The 23,528-nt window shown below is 35.8% G+C and overlaps 3 gene segments (V, D, J or C); all 3 read left to right on the plus strand.

Annotated features, from left to right (window-relative positions):
• Positions 1–460: 460 nt before the first annotated feature.
• On the plus strand, positions 461–1,666 carry LOC118229363. The segment is given in 2 exon segments: positions 461–560; positions 749–1,666. Coding segments are annotated over 2 exon segments (366 nt in total).
• A 13,918-nt stretch (positions 1,667–15,584) lies between these two features.
• On the plus strand, positions 15,585–17,897 carry LOC118229032. The segment is given in 3 exon segments: positions 15,585–15,722; positions 15,810–16,069; positions 17,604–17,897. Coding segments are annotated over 3 exon segments (384 nt in total).
• A 704-nt stretch (positions 17,898–18,601) lies between these two features.
• On the plus strand, positions 18,602–20,980 carry LOC118229031. The segment is given in 3 exon segments: positions 18,602–18,704; positions 18,814–19,205; positions 20,794–20,980. Coding segments are annotated over 3 exon segments (480 nt in total).
• Positions 20,981–23,528: the final 2,548 nt, after the last annotated feature.

Genomic DNA, 23,528 nt, shown 5'->3' on the forward strand with positions numbered 1-23,528 from the left:
CCTGCTAGGATTCCACAACTTTGAAGGTGCTTTTAATCAAAACAAACAAGATGTTCAACTAAGCCTCAAGAGGAAATGCCTCTCAATATGTTATCTACATATTTGGTCCCAGTCCAATGCACCTGTAAACTGTTTGGACTGAATGTAATACGTTTTGTTGTGTAAAAATAATGACAATACGATTCTTTTTAATCATCTCTGGGGTATAATGTCTGATCCAAGATTGAAAGTGAACCAACCATCAACTTTAAACAAGAGGTGTGTGAGTGTGTGTGTGTGTGTGTGTGTGTGCATAAGTTCAGTTACATTAAGCTTGCTTTTCTAATCCTGATCAGTCTTTATTTGAACCATTTCCAACCAATAAATTTGATTTAAAGGCAATTGTACCCAAAGGAGGAGGAGCTAAATAGTCAATTCATGAGGAGTTTCCTGTGAAAACAATGCAGAGGGAGTCAGAGTGGGGGACTTATTCTGCTCTAGTTGTGCTTAACGGCAGTGTTTATTGAAGACAGTTATCATGATACTGTATTATTTGTTTCTTCTATTTTCAACAATGATCGGTAAGTGTCCAAATTTATTTCACATCAGTGGTGTGTTTATGTCATTCAGACATATGGTTTTAAGATTTGAAAAACGCAATATTAAAACTGAACATGAAAATACATTTCTGGGACTGATATCTGGTGCCTTTAATTTGTTATATTATTGTAAGTTATAAGCTAAACAACACATACAAATTTGTCCCCAGGTGACAGCATTGGACAGGATACAATTACTTCCACATCTAAAGAAGAGCATGTTTTGGATGGAAACCACGTTACTCTGTCATGCAACTACTCAGCTGCTAGTGTACGAAGTCTACACTGGTATCGCCAGCACCCTGGATCTAAACCAGAATTCCTCATCCTCGTCTTTGCTGAGCCAAAGACAGACAAGCGATTCACTGCTGAACACGATAAAAAGAACAGCCGTGTGCACCTGGAGATCTCCTCTGTTCAACTGACAGACTCTGCTCTCTACTACTGTGCCCTGGAGCCCACAGTGACAGGAAACCCAGTTACCCTGTACTAAAACCTGACTTGATTCTTGAACAAAATACAAAGACAAAGTTCAATATTCAATTATGATTGTTTCCCGTAATACATTCCCATAAATAAAACATATACTATTATGTTATAGTTTGCTCATTAAATTAAGTTATAATGGCACCCATAAAAGCAAAAGCAGTTTTAAAACTTTGTACGATATTTATGTGCATGCATCATATTTATGTGATTTTCTTCTCACGTGGCATTTTGATGACGAGCTTGTCTCATGCTAGAGGGGCTGTTATAAAGCCACTGGGACCTGTTCATAAACAGATTCTAAAATTTTCCAAACATAAAATGTGTCAATAAAGTGATTGTAAATTATTGACAGCTTCAGATTTTACTCTTTATTCTTATTTAATTTTATTCCATCTTTCTTTTCATTTTTTTTGCAGTTTGCAGCTTGATACTGAATTTTAATGCACCAAATTAATTTTATGCAAACTATATTGTCTGTTGTTGATGTTGTTATGTCTTCTATGTGCATCTGTGATTTCCTTGTTACTCAGATATTGTGTCCCATTACTGAAACTTGCACAAGGATTGCAGACTAAAATTAGACTTGGCTAAGTCTTGAACAACACTGAAAATGTCAAACATTATAAATGGTTCCTGAAATAAATAAATAAATAAATATTTTGTAGGTTTTGATGTCATTTCATCAGGCTCTCTCACTACCCAGTGCACTATTTTCTCCAGTTTTCCAGAAGATATCGCCATTATACGGTATAGTATTTTTCCTGTACTACTTCCTGTGATGCTATAGCACTCAACTCACTTCAATATTATGAACAAAAATATTCATGTGTCTCATACAAAGAACTAGATTGTTATACAATTAGAGAGCAAAAGTCTGTTTGAAACAAGTGATAGTATTCATAAAAAATAAGTAATATTGCTGTGCATTCCAGTGATAATTTCGAGTGCTAATTCTACTCTAACAGTGTTAATTCAGCTCTACCAGACACCATTTGGTCCCCATTTACTGTGGGGGCCAAATGTCACCAGACGCCTATGACAGTTCATCTATGAAAAATTATAATTTTTTCCACTTGTGCAATTCACACTGTACCATGTAAGAAACTTTGCGGTACATTTTGTGTGATCCTCTCCTCCAGCTTGGTGTGCACTTTTTATTACAGCGTATGCGTCTCCTTCATTTCAGTACAATGTGGCCAAAACAGATGTTTTTGATTCCTTATGACAAAGTCTATTTTTTGAGCGGTGTCTTACGCAAATATGCTATGTTAAATCAAGTCGCCAACACAAAATTCAATTTCTGTGTGAACAGTAGAGGATGTTTGAAGATGTGATGCACAGTTTTGTTTTGCTCCCAGAGGAGGAGCGAGATAGTCAATGAGGGAGTTCCCTTTTAAATCTATGTGGGGGAGTCAGAGTGGAGGACTTATTCTGTTCTAGCTGTGGTTAAAACCAGTGTTTCCTTCTGAGAGCTATCATGATGTTGCACTGTTTTTTTGTTATATTTTTGACAATTGTGGGTAAGCTTGAAAGCCTTCACGTTAAAGCTGAATTTGTCTAATTGCATTAATACATTTTGAGATTGCATAGCAATTGAGTAACTGTGTTTTTTTAAACTCCAGGGTACACTTTTGAGGAAATGATCACAACAGCAACTAATGCAGTACATCTCATGGAAGGTGCCAATGCTACACTGTCATGCAACTACACTGGATCAGCAAGCAATCTACAATGGTATCGGCAATACCCCAGCTCAAAGCCCGAATTCCTCATCCTCAGGTACACAAGTGGGAAAAGCACAGAAGGACGGTTTACTATGAAACTTGATGAAAACAACAAACATGTGCATCTGGAGCTCCCCTCTGCTGAAGTGACAGACTCTGCTCTGTACTACTGTGCCCTGCAGCCCACAGTGACAGGAAACCCATTTACTCTGTACATAAACCTGACACTGTCTACATCAAGACAGAACTATAGATATTAGTATAAGCCTGTCTTGTATGTTTCAGGTTGCAATGCACAGTCCCATTGATAGTAAATAAAAAAGTATCTTCTTTATTTTAAATAATTCATAAGTAATTCACAGGTAAATGACACTCACTTGTATCTACATGAAAATGTAATGCATGAGAAGTGTAAATAAAGTTACTATCATGCAGATATTTACAAATGAATGGAAATCTTCTTTAATTATACTGGAGTAATTTTTATGGAGCTCATTTGAAATATTATGATTACAAGAACACAAATAGATTTTCATTTATGGCTGGCTTGGTAGAGTAACATTTAAATCAAGCTATTTATCCAAATGTATACCTGTTTGTAATCAATAAGATACTCACTTGTTATCATTTCTATAAATTATTTAATGCGTAAAATACTATATAAAACGGGGTAAACATATGTCCACGAACTTTACATTGATGAAGTGCACTGTAGTGTCTTCAGTTTCCCACAAGATGTCGCCATTCCATAAAAATGGAGGAGATTGTAAATGAGTGTTCAATATTCAAGATGTGAGGTCAAGAATTTGAAATAAAGCTTATGAACCAAGAAAACGTGTTTGAATATTGTATTTTCTATAGAAAAATACTGGACAAGAAAAATCAGTTCAAGCAGATAGTAAAATTTCTAGCAGTAAGATGCATTATATTGTTCAATTATGTAGGTATAAACTAATAAATATAGAAAGTGTGCAATGATTATTACTTGCTAAAAACAAATGCTAATGAGTTATTTATTTTTGTTTCATGTTGTTATTACATTACATATTACACATGGTGTGCCAAAAGAGACATTATTGTAGAATATTTAATAAATCATCAAACTCTGTTTATAAATGCAGCGATTCCATAATTTGTGCCAGTACTATATATTTGGACATTTTATTTATTGTGCAATAGATTCTTCATGTATGGATAACATATTAATACTCATAATAATTAACTGAAGGTGAGAGAGGACAAGTCATCAGAGGAGATGTAACACTGCAGCACAATTAGTTGTAGAACACAGATGGATACTATTACTGTAGTCCTGGAGAACCAACATGGTATTCTAGCTTTTAATTTTAGCCTAAAATTAGCAACTAGTTTAGACTTAAAGAATGAGGTAAGATCTGTTAACTGTATAATGATTGTTCCTAAAACCAATTATGTGCCGAAGATCAATAAATACCAAGGCATCTTTCCAGAGCCAGTACTGGCTACCCTGTTCTGCAGCCTTATAAACTCCTCCCCATAAGCCTGAGACTACAGCAAAGAGAAGCTAAATGAGTGCCGACAGCTGTTAGTTAGAATTCACTGCTGCTGTTCCCATACTGAATAGACTGGTTTGCTATTTAAACCAATTTTACAGTGCAGTTATGAACACTGGGCTGAAGATTTTACTGATTATTTGTGCCAGTGGCTTTGGTATGTGTGATTCCTTATTTGATTTTTTCATTGTTTTATATATATATATATATATATATATTACTACAGATCATTTGTTTTTGTTCTTTTTCATAAACTTTTTTTTAGATAACTTTGTTCTGTTTTCAGAATGCAGAGCTGAAGACACAGTGACTCAGTCCACAGGAGATGTGATTGCTTTAGAAGGAGAACCTGTGACACTTGGCTGTAATTATAGCACAAATGCTCAAACACCAAATTTCTTCTGGTACATACAATATCCAAACGGATTTCCAAAACACATGCTGACCCGGAGCACATATGGGAACAAAAAGACTGAGACAGAGTTCAAGGAGAGATTTGATGCTCATGTCAACAAAACCTCGAGCAGCGTACCTTTAACAATACAGAAGGTGCAGCTGTCTGACTCTGCTGTGTATTACTGTGCACTGAGTCCCACAGTGATGGTGAAGTATTCACTTCCCTTACAAAAACACTGAGTACCAAGTGGAACATACATGAATCTGTTTGCTTTCTTCTTATGCAATATTGTATAATTCACAGGATACTTTTTAAGATTATGAAATCTACAATTAGATTGTGACTTTTTTATTATCAACTATTGCACTCTATTATACAGTAGATACTCATATTATTAGTTATCATATAATCTTAGATTGATTATGATGCAATGTTTTAGTCTATATTTTTGGGATAATGTGCCAATACCATATCATACATTATTTAGAAGATTTTGAAATGTAGCTTTTTATCATTAATTAGTGCAGTCTGGTTTACATAGTTATCTTTCATATATGATGCATCCAGAGGATCATCAGACCCTACACACCAGCCAGACCTCTCTGTTCTGCCACTTCTGGATGCTTGGCACCTCCCCCTCTTCGTGTCTGTACTTCCCGTTCACGTCTGCTGTCTGTCCTGGCCCCTCGCTGGTTGAATGACCTTCCCGTGGCTGTCAGAACAGCAGAGAATCTGACTACCTTCAAGCGCAGACTAAAGACTCATCTCTTCAGGCTGCACCTCTCCCCACCCCTCCCTAACCTCTAGTTTAGCTCAATGTACCAAGTTAGGCTAATGCGATCACGTTAGTTTTGTATTTGGCAGGATTGTTTTGTTTGATTCTGATTAGGCAAATGTGATTTCAGTGCAAGCCTTGTACTTGGCAGGATTGTTTTGTTTGTTTGCTGAACAGGTTACCCTACAGGGTTCGAGTCCTGATCTGTGTGGTCACTTCTGGCACTACGATCGTTACTTCTCTCTAGTGTGTTTTTCTGCACTTCTGCACTTTGAACTGATACACTTGTACGTCGATCTGGATAAGAGCGTCTGCTAAATGCCTGTAATGTAATGTAATGTAATGTAATGTAATATAATCTGTCATATAATCTAAGGGACAAGTTGAGCTGTTTCCAATACTGTGCCCTGCAACTGTGACTAAAACAATTAACAGGGATCGAGTGAGTGCACTTTCACCTCCTGAACCATCATCTTCATCATTAGAAGAACGACCTGAAGTTGCAGTTCTACTGATAACTTTTCTTTCTGAGGCATGTTTCTGAAGAATTAGAGCTGCAGTGCTCCGTGCTCCGTGCTCCCTGTGTGCTTTCAGCAGCAGCTATTACTGTCGGTGATGAAACAGCCGAAATTTAGCAAAAAGTAGCAGTGCTTTTCAAATACAAATCTGGTTTTATTGTCAGTCAATCGGATGCATTCACAACCGCATAACAAAAAATAAAAATAAAAGAAAGAAAATGATCCTAGGTTCACAAATATTTTCAATGAAGATTAACCAAATGAGCCATCCAGCAGCCAAACGTTGTGCAATGCTTTTTGGTTTCTGGTACAAAAACAGCCATAAAATGAAACTCAATGAAACTAAATGACAATTTCCTGATGATATGAATAACAGGATGACTTTCAAATATTTGTTTCTAACAATCCAGATGCATTTTTTTTCTTGATTGTTATAGTCAATGGGCTGTCATTTGGAAACAAAATCACACAATTTTAGGACAATAAAATAATTTTAAAAAAGTAATAAAAACTAAAGATCAAAAGACAACCCAAGACAGTGACAAAATGAATTTCATAATTTGGATAAATCTTTCTTAAAAGGAGATTCTTTTTTTTTCTACAAATCACAATCAAGTTTGCTGTATTGTAAAATAATTATATGCCAGCATCATTTATCTGTTGGAAAAGCACAACCGAAAGTGTATAGTTTAACCGTTTTAGTCTCTCTTAAATTATCATCGCAGCAACATAGCACCTCCCACTAATCACAAAAAAGACACATAGAGTACCGTTTCCTGCCTCAGGTTCAGTCTCCCCAGATAACCTGAATGTTCACCTATTAACAAGATGCAGTTTTTTGAAGGGCTGGTGTTGGCTATTTTCTTCTGTAAGTTTTCATTAGTGAATTTCCTGGAAATTGACTGATAAATCCATAATTTGTAAAATGTAATATCTACGTTTTTTGTTTACCTTCTTTTTTTTTTAGGTTTTTCCTCTGGAGATGAAGTCACACAGGAGCAGCCATCTGTACAAAAGACAGAAAAAGAAGAAGTCTCCTTGAAATGTTCCTTCAAGAGCACGAGCAGTGATTATGTCATCTACTGGTACCGCCAGTACCCGCAGTCAGCCCTGCAGTATATACTGCAAAAAGCATCCTACGGATACAGCCACACAGCAGATTTTGCTGAAGGGAAATTTGAGTCAACAGTTTCCAGCAGTGAAGCATTTTTAACTATTTCAAAATTAACCCCAGAAGACACTGCTGTTTATTACTGTGCTCTGAGACCCACAGTGATATATTAATGACAGGTCTCATACAAAAACCCACTAAGCTGCAAAAAATACCTAATAACTTTCACAACTTTGAAGCGTTTTGAGATAACCTCAACAGGAAATACCTCTCAGCCTATTGTTCATAAATCTGGCCCTGTTCCAACGCACATGCAGTGTGTTTGTGCTGAAAGTGATGTGTTTTGTGATATGAAATGAATCATAATATTCATCTTCCTCTCTCTGTAATGTTATTCCTTAAATGCTCAACTGTTACAAATGGCAAGAATTTATCCCCACTAATTTAATTGTTGTGATATCATTAAGAGAAATATTCTACTCAATCAATAATAAATGTTAATTATTTTACCTGCTGCCAATTAATTTGGATTCACTGACAACTATAATAATAATAATAATAATAATAATAATAATAATAATAATAATAATGTCACCTCACAGCAAAGAGGTCCTGGGTTTGAATCACAAAATAAGTGATAAAAAAGCTGTTTTCTATATCTATAAATATCAGACCAAAGAATCTTTTACAATAGCTATTACCACTAATGTTTTCACAAATGAGGGCATCAATACAAAATTTGCTTTATATGTCAGTAGAGAGTCTGATGCTTGGTTGTGCCCAGACGTGCTTAATATTCAGTGAGTGGGAGGAGTTTCCTGTTAAAACTGCAGAGGGCTTTAGAGTGGAGGACTTATTCTGTTCTAGCTGTGCTTAAAGTCAGTGTTTCTTTCGAACAGCTATCATGATGTTACACTATTAATTTCTTCTAGTTTCAACAATGGTGGGTAAGTGTGAGAGCCTTCATGTGAAAGCTGATTTGCTTTAATTATGTTGTTTTAAAGCAACTGATTAAGTATGTACTGAGTGTAAATACAAATATGTTTTCACTGCAGGTGACAGTTTTGAAAACATAATTACATCAGCAACTAAGGAATTCCATCTCATGGAGGGTGGCAATGGTACACTGTCTTGCAACTATACTGGTAGGGCTGGCAGTCTACACTGGTATCGGCAATACCCCAGATCCAAGCCTGAATTCCTCACCCTTATGGCTATAAGCGGAGAAAAGACAGTCGGACAGTTCACTATTAAACTTGATGAAAACAAAAACACTGTACAACTGAAGCTCTCCTCTGCTGAAGTGACAGACTCTGCTCTGTACTACTGTGCCTTGCAGCCCACAGTGACAGGAAACACATTTTCTCTGTACAAAAACCCGAAAGCACCTGAGACATAATAGAAAAAACTACATTTATAAGCAGAGCAATGTTTCCATCACTAGGCACGTTTGTATTACCTTGATTTGCTTTGGTTTTTTGCAGGCCACACACTCCTATGCAGTTTCTCCAGTAAAGAACTAAAAGCAGGCGTAATTCAAACAATATCCTGTGATGTTTTGTCTCGTCTTGGTTCTCTAAAACAAAACAGAATTTATGCAACAGCCTACCAATCAAATCAAAATCTGATCCATATACAATTTCTTGTGTTCTTACCAAAATCATAAAATGCAATATCAGATTTCTCAGGAAAGTGGATACATTAAAGAGAAGAGCTGCATGAAAAACAAGTGTAAATGGGATCTTCTCCTAGTGAACATGAACTACAATCATTCAGCCATAGATAACCGCACCTACATTAGATTACAATGCATTGGCCTGAGGTTGCAGACTGGAGCAGCCTGCCTGTCATATAAGGATTAACGAGAGACTGAAGCTATTGTAGATCTGACCTCTAAGCTAGTATCAAGAGTTTTTAGAAAGGTTTCAGGTAAGTTCTGACTCAGAATAGTGGATAAGCTGCAGTGGTTTGCTGCCACTGGCATGGAGATAATTGAACTGGTGCAGATGAAGGAGAACAAGGGCCCGTACTTGGATTGGAGCAGAGAAGGTGGTGAGGAAGGGACATATGCTGAACCAATGCCAAAAACTGCCTACAATAGTGCTGTCAATATCACAGACTCTAATGTGAATTTCTTATACATATTTTCACATGCAGGTGTAGAAAGATACAGTTAGTTCACTGTTAAACATGAAAAATATGAATCTGGAGATTTCCTCATCTGAAGTGACAGACTGTGTACTGTACTACTGTTACCTGGTGCCAGTAGTACAGTGTTGAGTGATATTTACTCTAAACAAAAACACAAGAATTACAAAATAAATTCAGAAATATTGTTCTGATGCTCTGATAATATCCAGCTATATACTTCCATGAATTATATTAGCATGTCCCATAATTTATTTTGGCAATTAAAATCCAGTCCTGCAGAGGAATGGCAGTGGAATCATAATTTGGCTAACATTCAGTCGTTGATTACATTATATAATTAGATTGGAGCCATATATCATTTACTGGAGTAAATCTTCACCTCATGTTGAATACTGTCATCACAAAAAGAATATAAACAGATATAAGGCTGTCAATATAAACTGGAATTTGTAAAACTGTAAGAGTGTGAAGTTACATTTTTAAGTTCAGTTAAAAAAGAGTTTTCCATGTATAAATATGTCAGGTTATTCACTTATTTGCAATGAAATGGTCCCTAAAACACTAAAAGAAAAAAAAAAAAAAGACTGTGCTTCTAATAGCCACAGTCACTGATTTGCCTCAGAAGACTGTAGTGCATTCATTTTTCCACAAGATGTCACCATTTAACTATGTAGTACTTTCTCCACTTTTCGTGTGTGATGAAGTTGAGTGGACCTCTCGATTAGGAATAGGCATTTGGATGATTTTCAGTGTTTGAATATTCATACGTGTTGGACTGTTGCTAGTAGGGGTGTGCACAGACAATGTATCTGTCTAACAAGCAAGATCTGTATAATTTTTTTCTGTACAAAAATTTACAGTGGGATTGCAAATTCCTGTATATTTTAAATGCAAATTAATATATGTTATGGACAATTAAAGTACTGGAAAGAATTATGGAATTTGAATCATACATTATCATAGCAACTGAAACAATTTAAGTATTCTGGTACAATGTCTACAATGTGCTAGACACTAATTGGTAATGCTTTTTAACATTATTTATGTGATAAGACAACTAACTTATATATATATATATATATATATATATATATATATATATATATTTTTTTTTATTTTTTATTTTTTTTTTTTATTATTATTATTTTTTTTAATGAAAGTCAAACAAAAATGGTCAGAATTTTTAAGCGAATTACTGGATCACTAATTAATTAAACAAAAAGCCCACTGGATATGATAAATATTTATTTTTACAAATTTTTATACAGAGAGGCCACATTGTGATACAGGCACCAATTCTCATAGGTCTACAGTCTTATAAGCACCTCCCCTTAAAGCCTGGCACATTGGTTAGTTACAGACACAAAGAATGGAAACAGGTTTTAGTGAGAGTTCACTGCTGCAGCCCCCCTACTGTATAGACTGGGCTCCTGTACTTTAAACTAATTTAAGAGTGCAGTTATGGACACTGGGCTGAAGATTTTACTTATTATGTGTGCCAGTTGCTTCGGTATGTTGTGATTTTTTTCCTCATGTATTCATTGTTTTTGTTTGACCCCTGCTTCATGCTACAGATATGTCTTTATTCTTTTTGCAGAATGCAGAGCTCAAGACAAAGTAACTCAATCCACACAAGATGTGATTGCTATTGAAGGACAATCAGTGACACTTGGCTGTACTTACAGCACAATGAGTGCACAAAAGTATCTCTTCTGGTACATACAATATCCAAATGGATTTCCTAAGTACATCCTGAGACGAGACACAGTTACAGCTGGGGAAACTGCGCCAGGGTTCGAGAGATTTGATGCTCACCTCAACAAAACCTCAAGCAGCGTACCTTTAACAATACAGAAGGTGCAGCTGTCTGACTCTGCTGTGTATTACTGTGCACTGAGGCCCACAGTGATGATGAAGTGTTCACCTCACTTACAAAAACACTGAGTACAAAAGGGAACATACAGAGGTCTGTTTGCTGTCTTCTTATGCAATGATGTATAATTCACAGGATACTTTTTAAGATTATGAAATCTACAATTAGATTGTGACTTTTTTATTATCAACTATTGCACTCTATTATACACTCTATTATTTCCTGATGATGTGAATAACAGGATGACTTTCAAATATTTGTTTCTAACAATCCAGATGCATTTTTTTTCTTGATTGTTATAGTCAATGGGCTGGCATTTGGAAACAAAATCACAAAATTGTAGGACAATAAAATAATTTTAAAAAAGTAAATAAAACCAAAGATCAAAAGACAACCCAAGACAGTGACAAAATGAATTTCATAATTTGGATAAATCTTTCTTAAAAAGGGATAAAAATCACAATCAAGTTTGCTGTATTGTAAAATAATTATATGCCAGCATCATTAATCTGTTGGAAAAGCACAACCGAAAGTGTATAGTTTAACCGCTTTAGTCTCTCTTAAATTATCATCGCAGCAACATAGCACCTCCCACTAATCACAAAAAAGACACATAGAGTACCGTTTCCTGCCTCAGGTTCAGTCTCCCCAGATAACCTGAATGTTCACCTATTAACAAGATGCACTTTTTTGCAGGGCTGGTGTTGGCTATTTTCTTCTGTAAGTTTTCATTAGTGAATTTCCTGGAAATTCACTCATAAATCCATAATTTGTATAATTTACTATCTACGTTTATTTGTTTACCTTCTTTTCTTTTTTTTTTTAGGTTTTTCCTCTGGAGATGAAGTCACACAGGAGCAGCCATCTGTACAAAAGACAGAAGAAGAAGAAGTCTCCTTGAAATGTTCCTTCAAGAGCACGAGCAGTGCTTATTACATCTTCTGGTACCGCCAGTACCCGCAGTCGGCGCTTCAGTATATACTGCGAAGAGGATCCAGTGCAGCATACAGCCGCACAGCAGATTTTGCCAAAGGGAAATTTGATTCAACAGTTACCAACAGTGAAACACTTTTAACTATTTCAAAATTAACCCCAGAAGACACTGCTGTTTATTACTGTGCTCTGAGTCCCACAGTGATATATTAATGACAGGTCTCATACAAAAACCCACTAAGCTGCAAAAAATACCTAATAACTTTCACAGCTTTGAAGCGTTTTGAGATAACCACAACAGGAAATACCTCTCAGCCTATTGTTCATAAATCTGGCCCTGTTCCAACGCACATGCAGTGTGTTTGTGTTGAAAATGATGTGTTTTGCGATATGAAATGAATCATAATATTCATCTTCCTCTCTCTGTAATGTTATTCCTTAAATGCTCAACTGTTACAAATGGCAAGAATTTTTCCCCACTAATTTAATTGCTGTGATATCATTAAGATAAATATTCTACTCAATCAATAATAAATGTAAATTATTTTACCTGCTGCCAATTTTTTTGGATTCACTGACAACTATAATAATAACTATAATAATAATAATAATAATAATAATAATAATAATAATGTCACCTCACAGCAAAGAGGTCCTGGGTTTGAATCACAAAATAAGTGATAAAAAAGCTGTTTTCTATATTTTTGAAAATATCAGACCAAAGAATCTTTTACAATAGCTATTACCACTAATGTTTACACAAATGAGGGCATCAATACAAAATTTGCTTTATATGTCAGTAGAGAGTCTGATGCTCGGTTGTGCCCAGACGTGTAATATTCAGTGAGTGGGAGGAGTTTCCTGTTAAAACTGCAGAGGGCTTTAGAGTGGAGGACTTATTCTGTTCTAGCTGTGCTTAAAGTCAGTGTTTCTTTCGAACAGCTATCATGATGTTACACTGTTTATTTCTTCTGGTTTCAACAATGGTGGGTAAGTTTGAGAGCCTTCATGTGAAAGCTGAATTTGCTTTAATTATGTTGTTTTAAAGCAACTGATTAAGTATGTACTGACTGTAAATACAAATATGTTTTCACTGCAGGTGACAGTTTTGAAAACATAATTACATCAGCAACTAAGGAATTCCATCTCATGGAGGGTGGCAATGCTACACTCTCTTGCAACTATACTGGTAGAGCTGGCAGTCTACACTGGTATCGGCAATACCCCAGATCCAAGCCTGAATTCCTCACCCTTATGGCTATAAGCGGAGAAAAGACAGTCGGACAGTTCACTATTAAACTTGATGAAAACAAAAACACTGTACAACTGAAGCTCTCCTCTGCTGAAGTGACAGACTCTGCTCTGTACTACTGTGCCTTGCAGCCCACAGTGACAGGAAACCCATTTACTCTGTACAAAAACCCGAAAGCACCTGAGACATGATAGAAAAAACTACATTTATAAGCAGAGCAATGTTTCCATCACTAGGCAAGTTTGTATCACCTTGATTTGCTTTGGTTTTTTGCAGGCCACACACTCCTATGCAGTTTCTCCAGTAAAGAACTAAAAGCAGGCGTAATTCAAACAATATCCTGTGATGTTTTGTCTCGTCTTGGTTCTCTACCACAAAACAGAATTTATGCAACAGCCTACCAATCAAATCAAAATCTGATCCATATACAATTTCTTGTGTTCTTACCAAAATCATAAAATGCAATATCAGATTTCTCAGGAAAGTGGATACATTAAAGAGAAGAGCTGCATGAAAAACAAGTGTAAATGGGATCTTCTCCTAGTGAACATGAACTACAATCATTCAGCCATAGGTAACCGCACCTACATTAGATTACAATGCATTGGCCTGAGGTTGCAGACTGGAGCGGCCTGTCTGTCATATAAGGATTAAAGAGAGACTGAAGCTATTGTAGATCTGACCTCTAGGCTAGTATCAAGAGTTTTTAGAAAGGTTTCAGGTAAGTTCTGACTCAGAATTGTGGATAAGCTGCAGTGGTTTGCTGCCACTGGCATGGAGAGAATTGAACTGGTGCAGATGAAGGAGAACAAGGGCCCGTACTTGGATTGGAGCAGAGACGGTGGTGAGGAAGGGACATATGCTGAACCAATGCCAAAAACTGCCTACAATAGTGCTGTTAATATCACAGACTCTAATGTGAATTTCTTATACATATTTTCACATGCAGGTGGAGAAAGATACAGTTAGTTCACAGTTAAACATGAAAAAATATGAATCTGGAGATTTCCTCGTCTGAAGTGACAGACTGTGTACTGTACTACTGTTACCTGGTGCCAGTAGTACAGTGTTGAGTGATATTTGCTCTAAGCAAAAACACAAAAATTACAAAATAAATTCATAAATATTGTTTTGATGCTCTGATAATATCCAGCTATATAATTCCATGAATTATATTAGCATGTCCTAAAATTTATTTTGGAAATTAAAATCCAGTCCTGCAGAGGAATGGCAGTGGAATCATAATTTGGCCAACATTCAGTGGTTGATTACATTATATAATTAGATTGGAGCCATATACCATTTACTGGAGTAAATCTTCACCTCATGTTGAATACTGTCATCACAAATAGAATACAAACAGATATAAGGCTGTCAATATAAACTGGAATTTGTAAAACTGTAAGAGTGTGCAGTTACATTTTTAAGTTCAGTTAAAAAAGAGTTTTCCATGTATAAATATATCAGGTTATTCACATATTTGCAATGAAATTGTCCCTAAAAGACTAAAAAAATGAAATAAAAAGACTGTGCTTCTAATAGCCACAGTCACTGCTTTGCCTCAGAAGACTGTAGTGCATTCATTTTTCCACAAGATGTCATCATTTAACTATGTCGTACTTTCTCCACTTTTTGTGTGTGATGAAGTTGAGTGGGCCTCTCCATTAGGGATAGGCATTTGGATGATTTTCAGTGCTTGAATATTCATACGTGTTGGACTGTTGCTAGTAGGGGTGTGCACAGACAATGTATCTGTCTTACAAACAAGATCTGTATTATTTATTTCTGTACAAAAATGTACGGTGAGATTGCAAATTCCTGTATATTTTAAATGCAAATGAATATATATTATGGACAATTAAAGTACTAGAAAATATTATGGAATTTGAATCATACATTATCATAGCAACTGAAACAATTTAAGTGTTCTGGTACAATGTCTACAATGTGCTAGGCACTAATTGGTAATGCTTTTAAACATTATTTATGTGATAAGACAACTAACTTAACCATTATATATATATATATATAAAACTTAAGTCAAACCAAAATGGTCAGAATTTATACGCGAATGACTGGATCACTAATTAATTAAGCAAAAAGCCCACTGGATATGAGAATTTTTTATTTTACAAATTTTTACACAGAGAGGCCACATTGTGATACAGGCACCAATTCTCATAGGTCTACAGTTTTATAAGCACCTCCCCTTAAATCCTGACGCATTGGTTAGTTACAGACACAAAGAATGGAAACAGGTTTTAGTGAGAGTTCACTGCTGCAGCCCCCCTACTGTATAGACTGGGCTCCTGTACTTTAAACTAATTTAAGAGTGCAGTTATGGACACTGGGCTGAAGATTTTACTTATTATGTGTGCCAGTTGCTTCGGTATGTTGTGATTTTTTTCCTCATTTATTCATTGTTTTTGTCTGACCCCTGCTTCATGCTACAGATATATCTTTATTCTTTTTACAGAATGCAGAGCTGAAGACAAAGTTACCCAATCCACACAAGATGTGATTGCTATTGAAGGACAATCAGTGACACTTGGCTGTACTTACAGCGCAATGAGTACACAAAAGTATCTCTTCTGGTACATACAATATCCAAATGGATTTCCTAAGTACATCCTGAGACGAGACACAGTTACAGCTGGGGAAACTGTGCCAGGGTTCGAGAGATTTGATGCTCACCTCAACAAAACCTCAAGCAGCGTACCTTTAACAATACAGAAGGTGCAGCTGTCTGACTCTGCTGTATATTACTGTGCACTGAGGCCCACAGTGATGATGAAGTATTCACCTCACTTACAAAAACACTGAGTACAAAAGGGAACATACAGGGGTCTGTTTGCTGTCTTCTTATGCAATGTTGTATAATTCACAGGATACTTTTTAAGATTATGAAATCTACAATTAGATTGTGACTTTTTTATTATCAACTATTGCAGTCTATTATACAGTAGACACTCATATTATTAGTTATTATATAATCTTAAATTGATTATGATGCAATGTTTTAGTCTATATTTTTGGGATAATGTGCCAATACCATATCATACATTATTTTGAAGATTTTGAAATGTAGCTTTTTATCATTAACTAGTGCAGTCTGGTTTACATAGTTATCTTTCATATAATCTGTCATATAATCTAAGGGACAAGTTGAACTGTTTCCAATAGTGTGCCCTGCAACTGTGACTAAAACAATTAACAGGAATCGAGTGAGTGCACTTTCACTTTCACCTCCTGAACCATTATCTTCATCATTAGAATGAAGAACTACCTGAAGTTGAAGTTCTACTGATAACATTTCTTTGTGAGGCATGTTTCTGAAGAATTAGAGCTGCAGTGCTCCGTGCTCCGTGCTCCCTGTGTGCTTTCAGCAGCAGCTATTACTGTCGGTGATGAAACAGCCGAAATTTAGCAAAAAGTAGCAGTGCTTTTCAAATACAAATCTGGTTTTATTGTCAGTCAATCAGATGCATTCACCACCGCATAACAAAAAACAAAAAAAAAAAGAAAATGATCCTAGGTTCACAAATATGAGTTTTTCAATGAAGATTAACCAAATGAGCCATCCAGCAGCCAGACGTTGTGCAATGCTTTTTGGTTTCTGGTACAAAAACAGCCATAAAATGAAACTCAATGAAACTAAATGACAATTCCCTGATGATGTGAATAACAGGATGACTTTCAAATATTTGTTTCTAACAATCCAGATGCATTTTTTTTCTTGATTGTTATAGTCAATGGGATGGCATTTGGAAACAAAATCACAAAATTTTAGGACAATAAAATAATTAAAAAAAAGTAATAAAAACCAAAGATCAAAAGACAACCCAAGACAGTGACAAAATGAATTTCATAATTTGGATAAATCTTTCTTAAAAAGGGATAAAAATCATAATCAAGTTCGCTGTATTGTAAAATAATTATATGCCAGCATCATTTATCTGTTGGAAAAGCACAACCAAAAGTGTATAGTTTAACTGTTTTAGTCTCTCTTAAATTATCATCGCAGCAACATAGCACCTCCCACTAATCACAAAAAAAGACACATAGAGTACCGTTTCCTGCCTCAGGTTCAGTCTCCCCAGATAACCTGAATGTTCACCTATTAACAAGATGCACTTTTTTGCAGGGCTGGTGTTGGCTATATTCTTCTGTAAGTTTTCATTAGTGAATTTCCTGGAAATTCACTCATAAATCCATAATTTGTATAATTTACTATCTACGTTTATTTGTTTACCTTCTTTTCTTTTTTTAGGTTTTTCCTCTGGAGATGAAGTCACACAGGAGCAGCCATCTGTACAAAAGACAGAAAAAGAAGAAGTCTCCTTGAAATGTTCCTTCAAGAGCACGAGCAGTGCTTATTACATCTACTGGTACCGCCAGTACCCGCAGTCAGCCCTGCAGTATATACTGCAAAGAGGATCCCAAGGATACAGCCACGCAGCAGATTTTGCTAAAGAGAAATTTGAGTCAACAGTTTCCAGCAGTGAAGCATTTTTAACTATTTCAAAATTAACCCCAGAAGACACTGCTGTTTATTACTGTGCTCTGAGACCCACAGTGATATTTTAATGACAGGACTCATACAAAAACCCACTAAGCTGCAAAAAATACCTAATAACTTCCACTGCTTTGAAGAGTTTTGAGATAACCTCAACAGGAAATACCTCTCAGCATATTGTTCATAAATCTGGCCCTGTTCCAACGCACATGCAGTGTGTTTGTGCTGAAAGTGATGTGTTTTGCGATATGAAATGAATCATAATATTCATCTTCCTCTCTCTGTAATGTTATTCCTTAAATGCTCAACTGTTACAAATGGCAAGAATTTATCCCCACTAATTTAATTGTTGTGATATCATTAAGAGAAATATTCTACTCAATCAATAATATTGTAAATTATTTTACCTGCTGCCAATTAATTTGGATTCACTGACAACTATAATAATAATAATAATAATAATAATAATAATAATAATAATAATAATAATAATAATGTCACCTCACAGCAAAGAGGTCCTGGGTTTGAATCACAAAATAAGTGATAAAAAAGCTGTTTTCTATATTTTTGAAAATATCAGACCAAAGAATCTTTTACAATAGCTATTACCACTAATGTTTACACAAATGAGGGCATCAATACAAAATTTGCTTTATATGGCAGTAGAGAGTCTGATGCTCGGTTGTGCCCAGACGTGCTTAATATTCAGTGAGTGGGAGGAGTTTCCTGTTAAAACTGCAGAGGGCTTTAGAGTGGAGGACTTCTTCTGTTCTAGCTGTGCTTAAAGTCAATGTTTCTTTCTAACAGCTATCATGATGTTACACTGTTTATTTCTTCTGGTTTCAACAATGGTGGGTAAGTTTGAGAGCCTTCGTGTGAAAGCTGAATTTGCTTTAATTATGTTGTTTTAAAGCAACTGATTAAGTATGTACTGAGTGTAAATACAAATATGTTTTCACTGCAGGTGACAGTTTTGAAAACATAATTACATCAGCAACCAAGGAATTTCATCTCATGGAGGGTGGCAATGCTACACTGTCATGCAACTATTCCGGTAGCGCTAACAGTCTACACTGGTATCGGCGATACCCCGAATCCAAGCCTGAATTCCTCATCCTCATGGCTATAAGCGGAGAAAAGACAGTCGGACAGTTCACTATTAAACTTGATGAAAACAAAAACACTGTACAACTGAAGCTCTCCTCTGCTGAAGTGACAGACTCTGCTCTGTACTACTGTGCCCTGCAGCCCACAGTGACAGGAAACACATTTTCTCTGTACAAAAACCTGACACTGCCTGAGACAACATTGAAAAACAAAATGCATAAACAGAGCAATGTTTCCATCACTAGGCAAGTATGTATTACCTTGCTTTGCTTTGGTTTTTTGCAGATCACACACTCCTATTTAATTTCTTCAGTAAAAAACTAAAAGCAGGCAGAATTCATACAACATCCTGTGATGCTTTGGCTCATCTGCATTCTATGCCATATAACAGAATTTATGCAACAGGCTGCCAGTCAATTCAAAATCTGATCCATATATAATTTCATGTATTTCCCACCACAACCATAAAATGCAACAGCTATTCGATTTTTTGGAAATTGGATACATGAAAGACAAGAGCTGCACAAAGGACAAATGAAAATCAGATCTTATATGAGAATATAATGCTCCCCACTCCACCACTGTGCTGCCCATTTCCAGTCATATATTTCCGTGAATTACAGTATCATGTACCATGTTATATTTTGACAATTAAAGTCCAGTCCTGCAGAGGAATTGATTTAATTTGAGAATTTAGTTACCTCCATGTGATCATATTGTGGACAACATTCTGTGGTAGGTTACCTTATATGAATATATTGGAGCAATTTGTCATTTTCTTGGGTAAATCTTTATCTCATGTGGGATATTGTCATCAGTAATACAATACAAATAGATTTGTATGTAATTCTACCAAGATAAACTTGAATTTGAAGTGTAATAGTCTGCAGTTAAGTTAAGTAAAAAAAGTTTGCAGTGTATAAATATGTCAGGTTACTCATTTAATTTGTAATGTAGTGGCCCCTCATACCAAAATACATAAACATCCTGAAGAATATCTAAATGGCACTTAAAAAAAACAAACAAAAAAAAAAGAAAATATTTAATAAACGAAGAACCTTAAAATATTTTCTTTACTCACTCAGGTGTGCTTCTATTAGCTACAGTCACTGCTTTGCCCCAACAGACTGTAGTGTATTCATTTTTCCACTAGATGTCATCATTTCACTATGTAGTTCTTTCTCCGGTTTCAGTGAGTGATGAAGTTGAGTGGACCTCTCCATTAGAGATAGATGTTTGAATGATTTTCAGTGCTTCACTACATGGACATAATAATAATAATAATAATAATAATAATAATAACAATAACAATAACAATAATAATAATAATAATAATAATAATAATAATAATAACTATTTATTTATTTATTTATTTATTTATTTATTTATTTATTTATTTATTATTAAAGTTATGCCAAATTGTGCTGAATTTTTATGTGAATGACTGGATCACTAATTAATATGCAAAATGGCCACTGGATATGAGAAAAAGATGCAGTCACAAATAATTCCACAGACGGGTCACATTGTGATACAGGCACCAATTCTCATTGTTCTACAGTCTCATAAGCCCCTCCCCTTAAAGCCTGACACTGTTAGAAACACAACGAGTGGAAACAGCTTTTAGTGAGAGTTCACTGCTGCAGCTCCCATACTGCACAGACTGGCCTGCTGTACCAATAATTTTAATTTTAGAGGACAGTCATGGACACTGGGTTGAAGATTTTACTTGTTATGTGTGCCACTTCCTTCGGTATGTTGTGAGTCTTTTCCTCATTTATCCTCCTGCTTATTACTCCTGATTTGCGTTTCAGATATGTATTTATTCTTTTAACAGAATGCAGAGCTGAAGACACAGTTACCCAATCCACACAAGATGTGATTGCTATTGAAGGACAATCTGTGACACTTCGCTGTACTTACAGCACAATCGGTACACAAATTGATCTTTTCTGGTACATACAATATCCAAACGACTTTCTGAAGTACATGCTGAGACGGGATAAATTTACAGCGGGGGAAACTGCGCCAGGATTCAAGAGATTTGATGCTCATCTCAACAAAACCTCAAGCAGCGTACCTTTAACAATACAGAAGGTGCAGCTGTCTGACTCTGCTGTGTATTACTGTGCACTGAGGCCCACAGTGATGATGAAGTATTCACCTCCTGTACAAAAACATTGAGTAAAAAAAGGGTACTTTCTTCTTAAGCAATGTGAAATATTTTGTGGGAGAATGTGATGCAAACAGATAATGTACCAAACTGATAAAGTGCAAAGACCATATCATACATTTTTATTTTGTGAAATATGACTTTTTTTAAACATTAATTAGTGCAGTCTGTTATAATATGTATCTTTCATATACTCAAAGATGATTATGAACTCTTGAATATTTCTTTGTATTTTGAAATTTAGTTAGGACACAGTGTTCGGAAAACAAAATCTGAGAAGATGTGCCTGTGCCTTGCAAGTTTGTCTAAAGCAATTAACAGGAATCTAGATTTCACAATTGCATTCACATGTGAAATGATTCATCAAAGGACAAAATATGGTTCAATCCCCAATTCTCAGGTTCATATTTAAATATATGTAGGATATTTAAGCATATAAAAATACTATTTAGCACACCAAATATATATTGTTTTTACACATAAGAAATCTTGTATTTCTTTACTTCTTATATGAACGTTATATGTTGCATACTATAATAAAAAATGATAGAATTTTAAACCCAGTGGATTAAAATCTCAAAGGGAAGATTAAAGCACAGAAGTTAGCTGTTAGCCTCATCCTAATCCTCTTTATCTATTTATTTATTTTGTTTTTGCTTTATGTCTTTGTTTGTTGTGTATTTCTTGTGATTTTTCTGCTGGTCATCAATAAAAAAAAATCTCTTTTGTGAAACTGGAGAAGATGTCCATCCATTCAGTATTTACACCAGGTTATTCCTGGTCAGGGTCTTGGGGGGTGCTGAAGCCTATCCCAGCACCCCCCGAGACCCAGCAGAGGCAGGAATACACCCTGGACAAGCCGACAATCTATTGCAGGGCACACACACCATTCACTCACCATTCATACCTATGGGCAATTTAGAGCCTCCAATTAGCCTGCATGTCTTTGGACTGTGGAAGGAAACCGGTGTACCCAAATTCAAACAAGGACCTTCTTGCTGTGAGGCGACAGTGTTACCCACTGCACCACCGTGCCGCCCTCTGGAGAGTATGTGATGCATTAAACAGTGGGAGGAGTTTCCTGTTAAAAATGTACAGAGGGATTCAGAATGCTAGCCTTATTCTATCATTGCTGTGCTTAGTCAGTGTCTCTTTCAAACAACTGCCATGCTGCTGCACTGTTTATTACTTCTGTTCTCAACAATTGTTGGTAAGTGACAGGCTATATATTGTTCTTACCTGTGCAAATTTAATTCAATAAAAAGTCCAGTTTGGAAGGCTTCACAATAAAGATCAACTTTCTGAATATGTTGTATAATTGCTGAAATATTCATTAATTCAATTGTATATGTAAATATAAAAGTCTGTTTCTTTTGTTTTCTGCAGGTGTCAGTTCTGAAGATGCAATTGTGCAACTGGCAAATTCAGTGCATGCTTTAGAGGGAAGCAATATAACACTGTCATGCTCCTACACTGGTTCTGCGTACAGTCTGCACTGGTATCTGAAACACCCCAGATCTAAACCTGAATTTCTCCTCCTCATTGTGGAATCCACCATGTATGTTACAAAAGCTGCTCCTCCGTATCCCAGGCTGTCAACTAAACTTAATAAAACAACAAAACAAGTGGATCTGGAGATCTCCTCTGCTGAAGTGACAGACTCTGCTCTGTACTACTGTGCCCTGCAGCCCACAGTGACAGGAAACCCATAAACTCTGCACAAAAAGCTTGCTACACATAAGATGGCAGCCTAGCACCACTAGATGGTGTAGTATATCAGAAAGCAATATTTATTCAGTCTGTAGTATATAGAAATAGATGAATCCCTACAATCAGGACTCAAGAGTTATAGAATTTGTGAAGCCCATAGAAAAGCAAAATCCAAGAAGAGATCTCATAGTTGTTTCTTTCATTTCTCCTAGACACAAATGAGCTATTTTTAATAGTAAGGTGAGACCAAAGGCTTTTTCTTCTACTTCTCAAATTAATTAATTAATTAATTTATTATTAAAATTATGCCAAATTGTGCTGAATTTTTATGTGAATGACTGGATAACTAATTAATATGCAAAATGGCCACTGGATATGAGAAAAAGATGCAGTCACAAATAATTCCACAGACGGGTCACATTGTGATACAGGCACCAATTCTCATTGTTCTACAGTCTCATAAGCCCCTCCCCTTAAAGCCTGACACTGTTAGAAACACAAAGAGTGGAAACAGCTTTTAGTGAGAGTTCACTGCTGCAGCTCCCATACTGCACAGACTGGCCTGCTGTACCAATAATTTTAATTTTAGAGGACAGTCATGGACACTGGGTTGAAGATTTTACTTGTTATGTGTGCCACTTCCTTCGGTATGTTGTGATTCTTTTCCTCATTTATCCTCCTGCTTATTA

Source organism: Anguilla anguilla, chromosome 6 (assembly GCF_013347855.1).
Source record: "Anguilla anguilla isolate fAngAng1 chromosome 6, fAngAng1.pri, whole genome shotgun sequence".
Classification (NCBI taxonomy): Eukaryota; Metazoa; Chordata; class Actinopteri; order Anguilliformes; family Anguillidae; genus Anguilla; species Anguilla anguilla.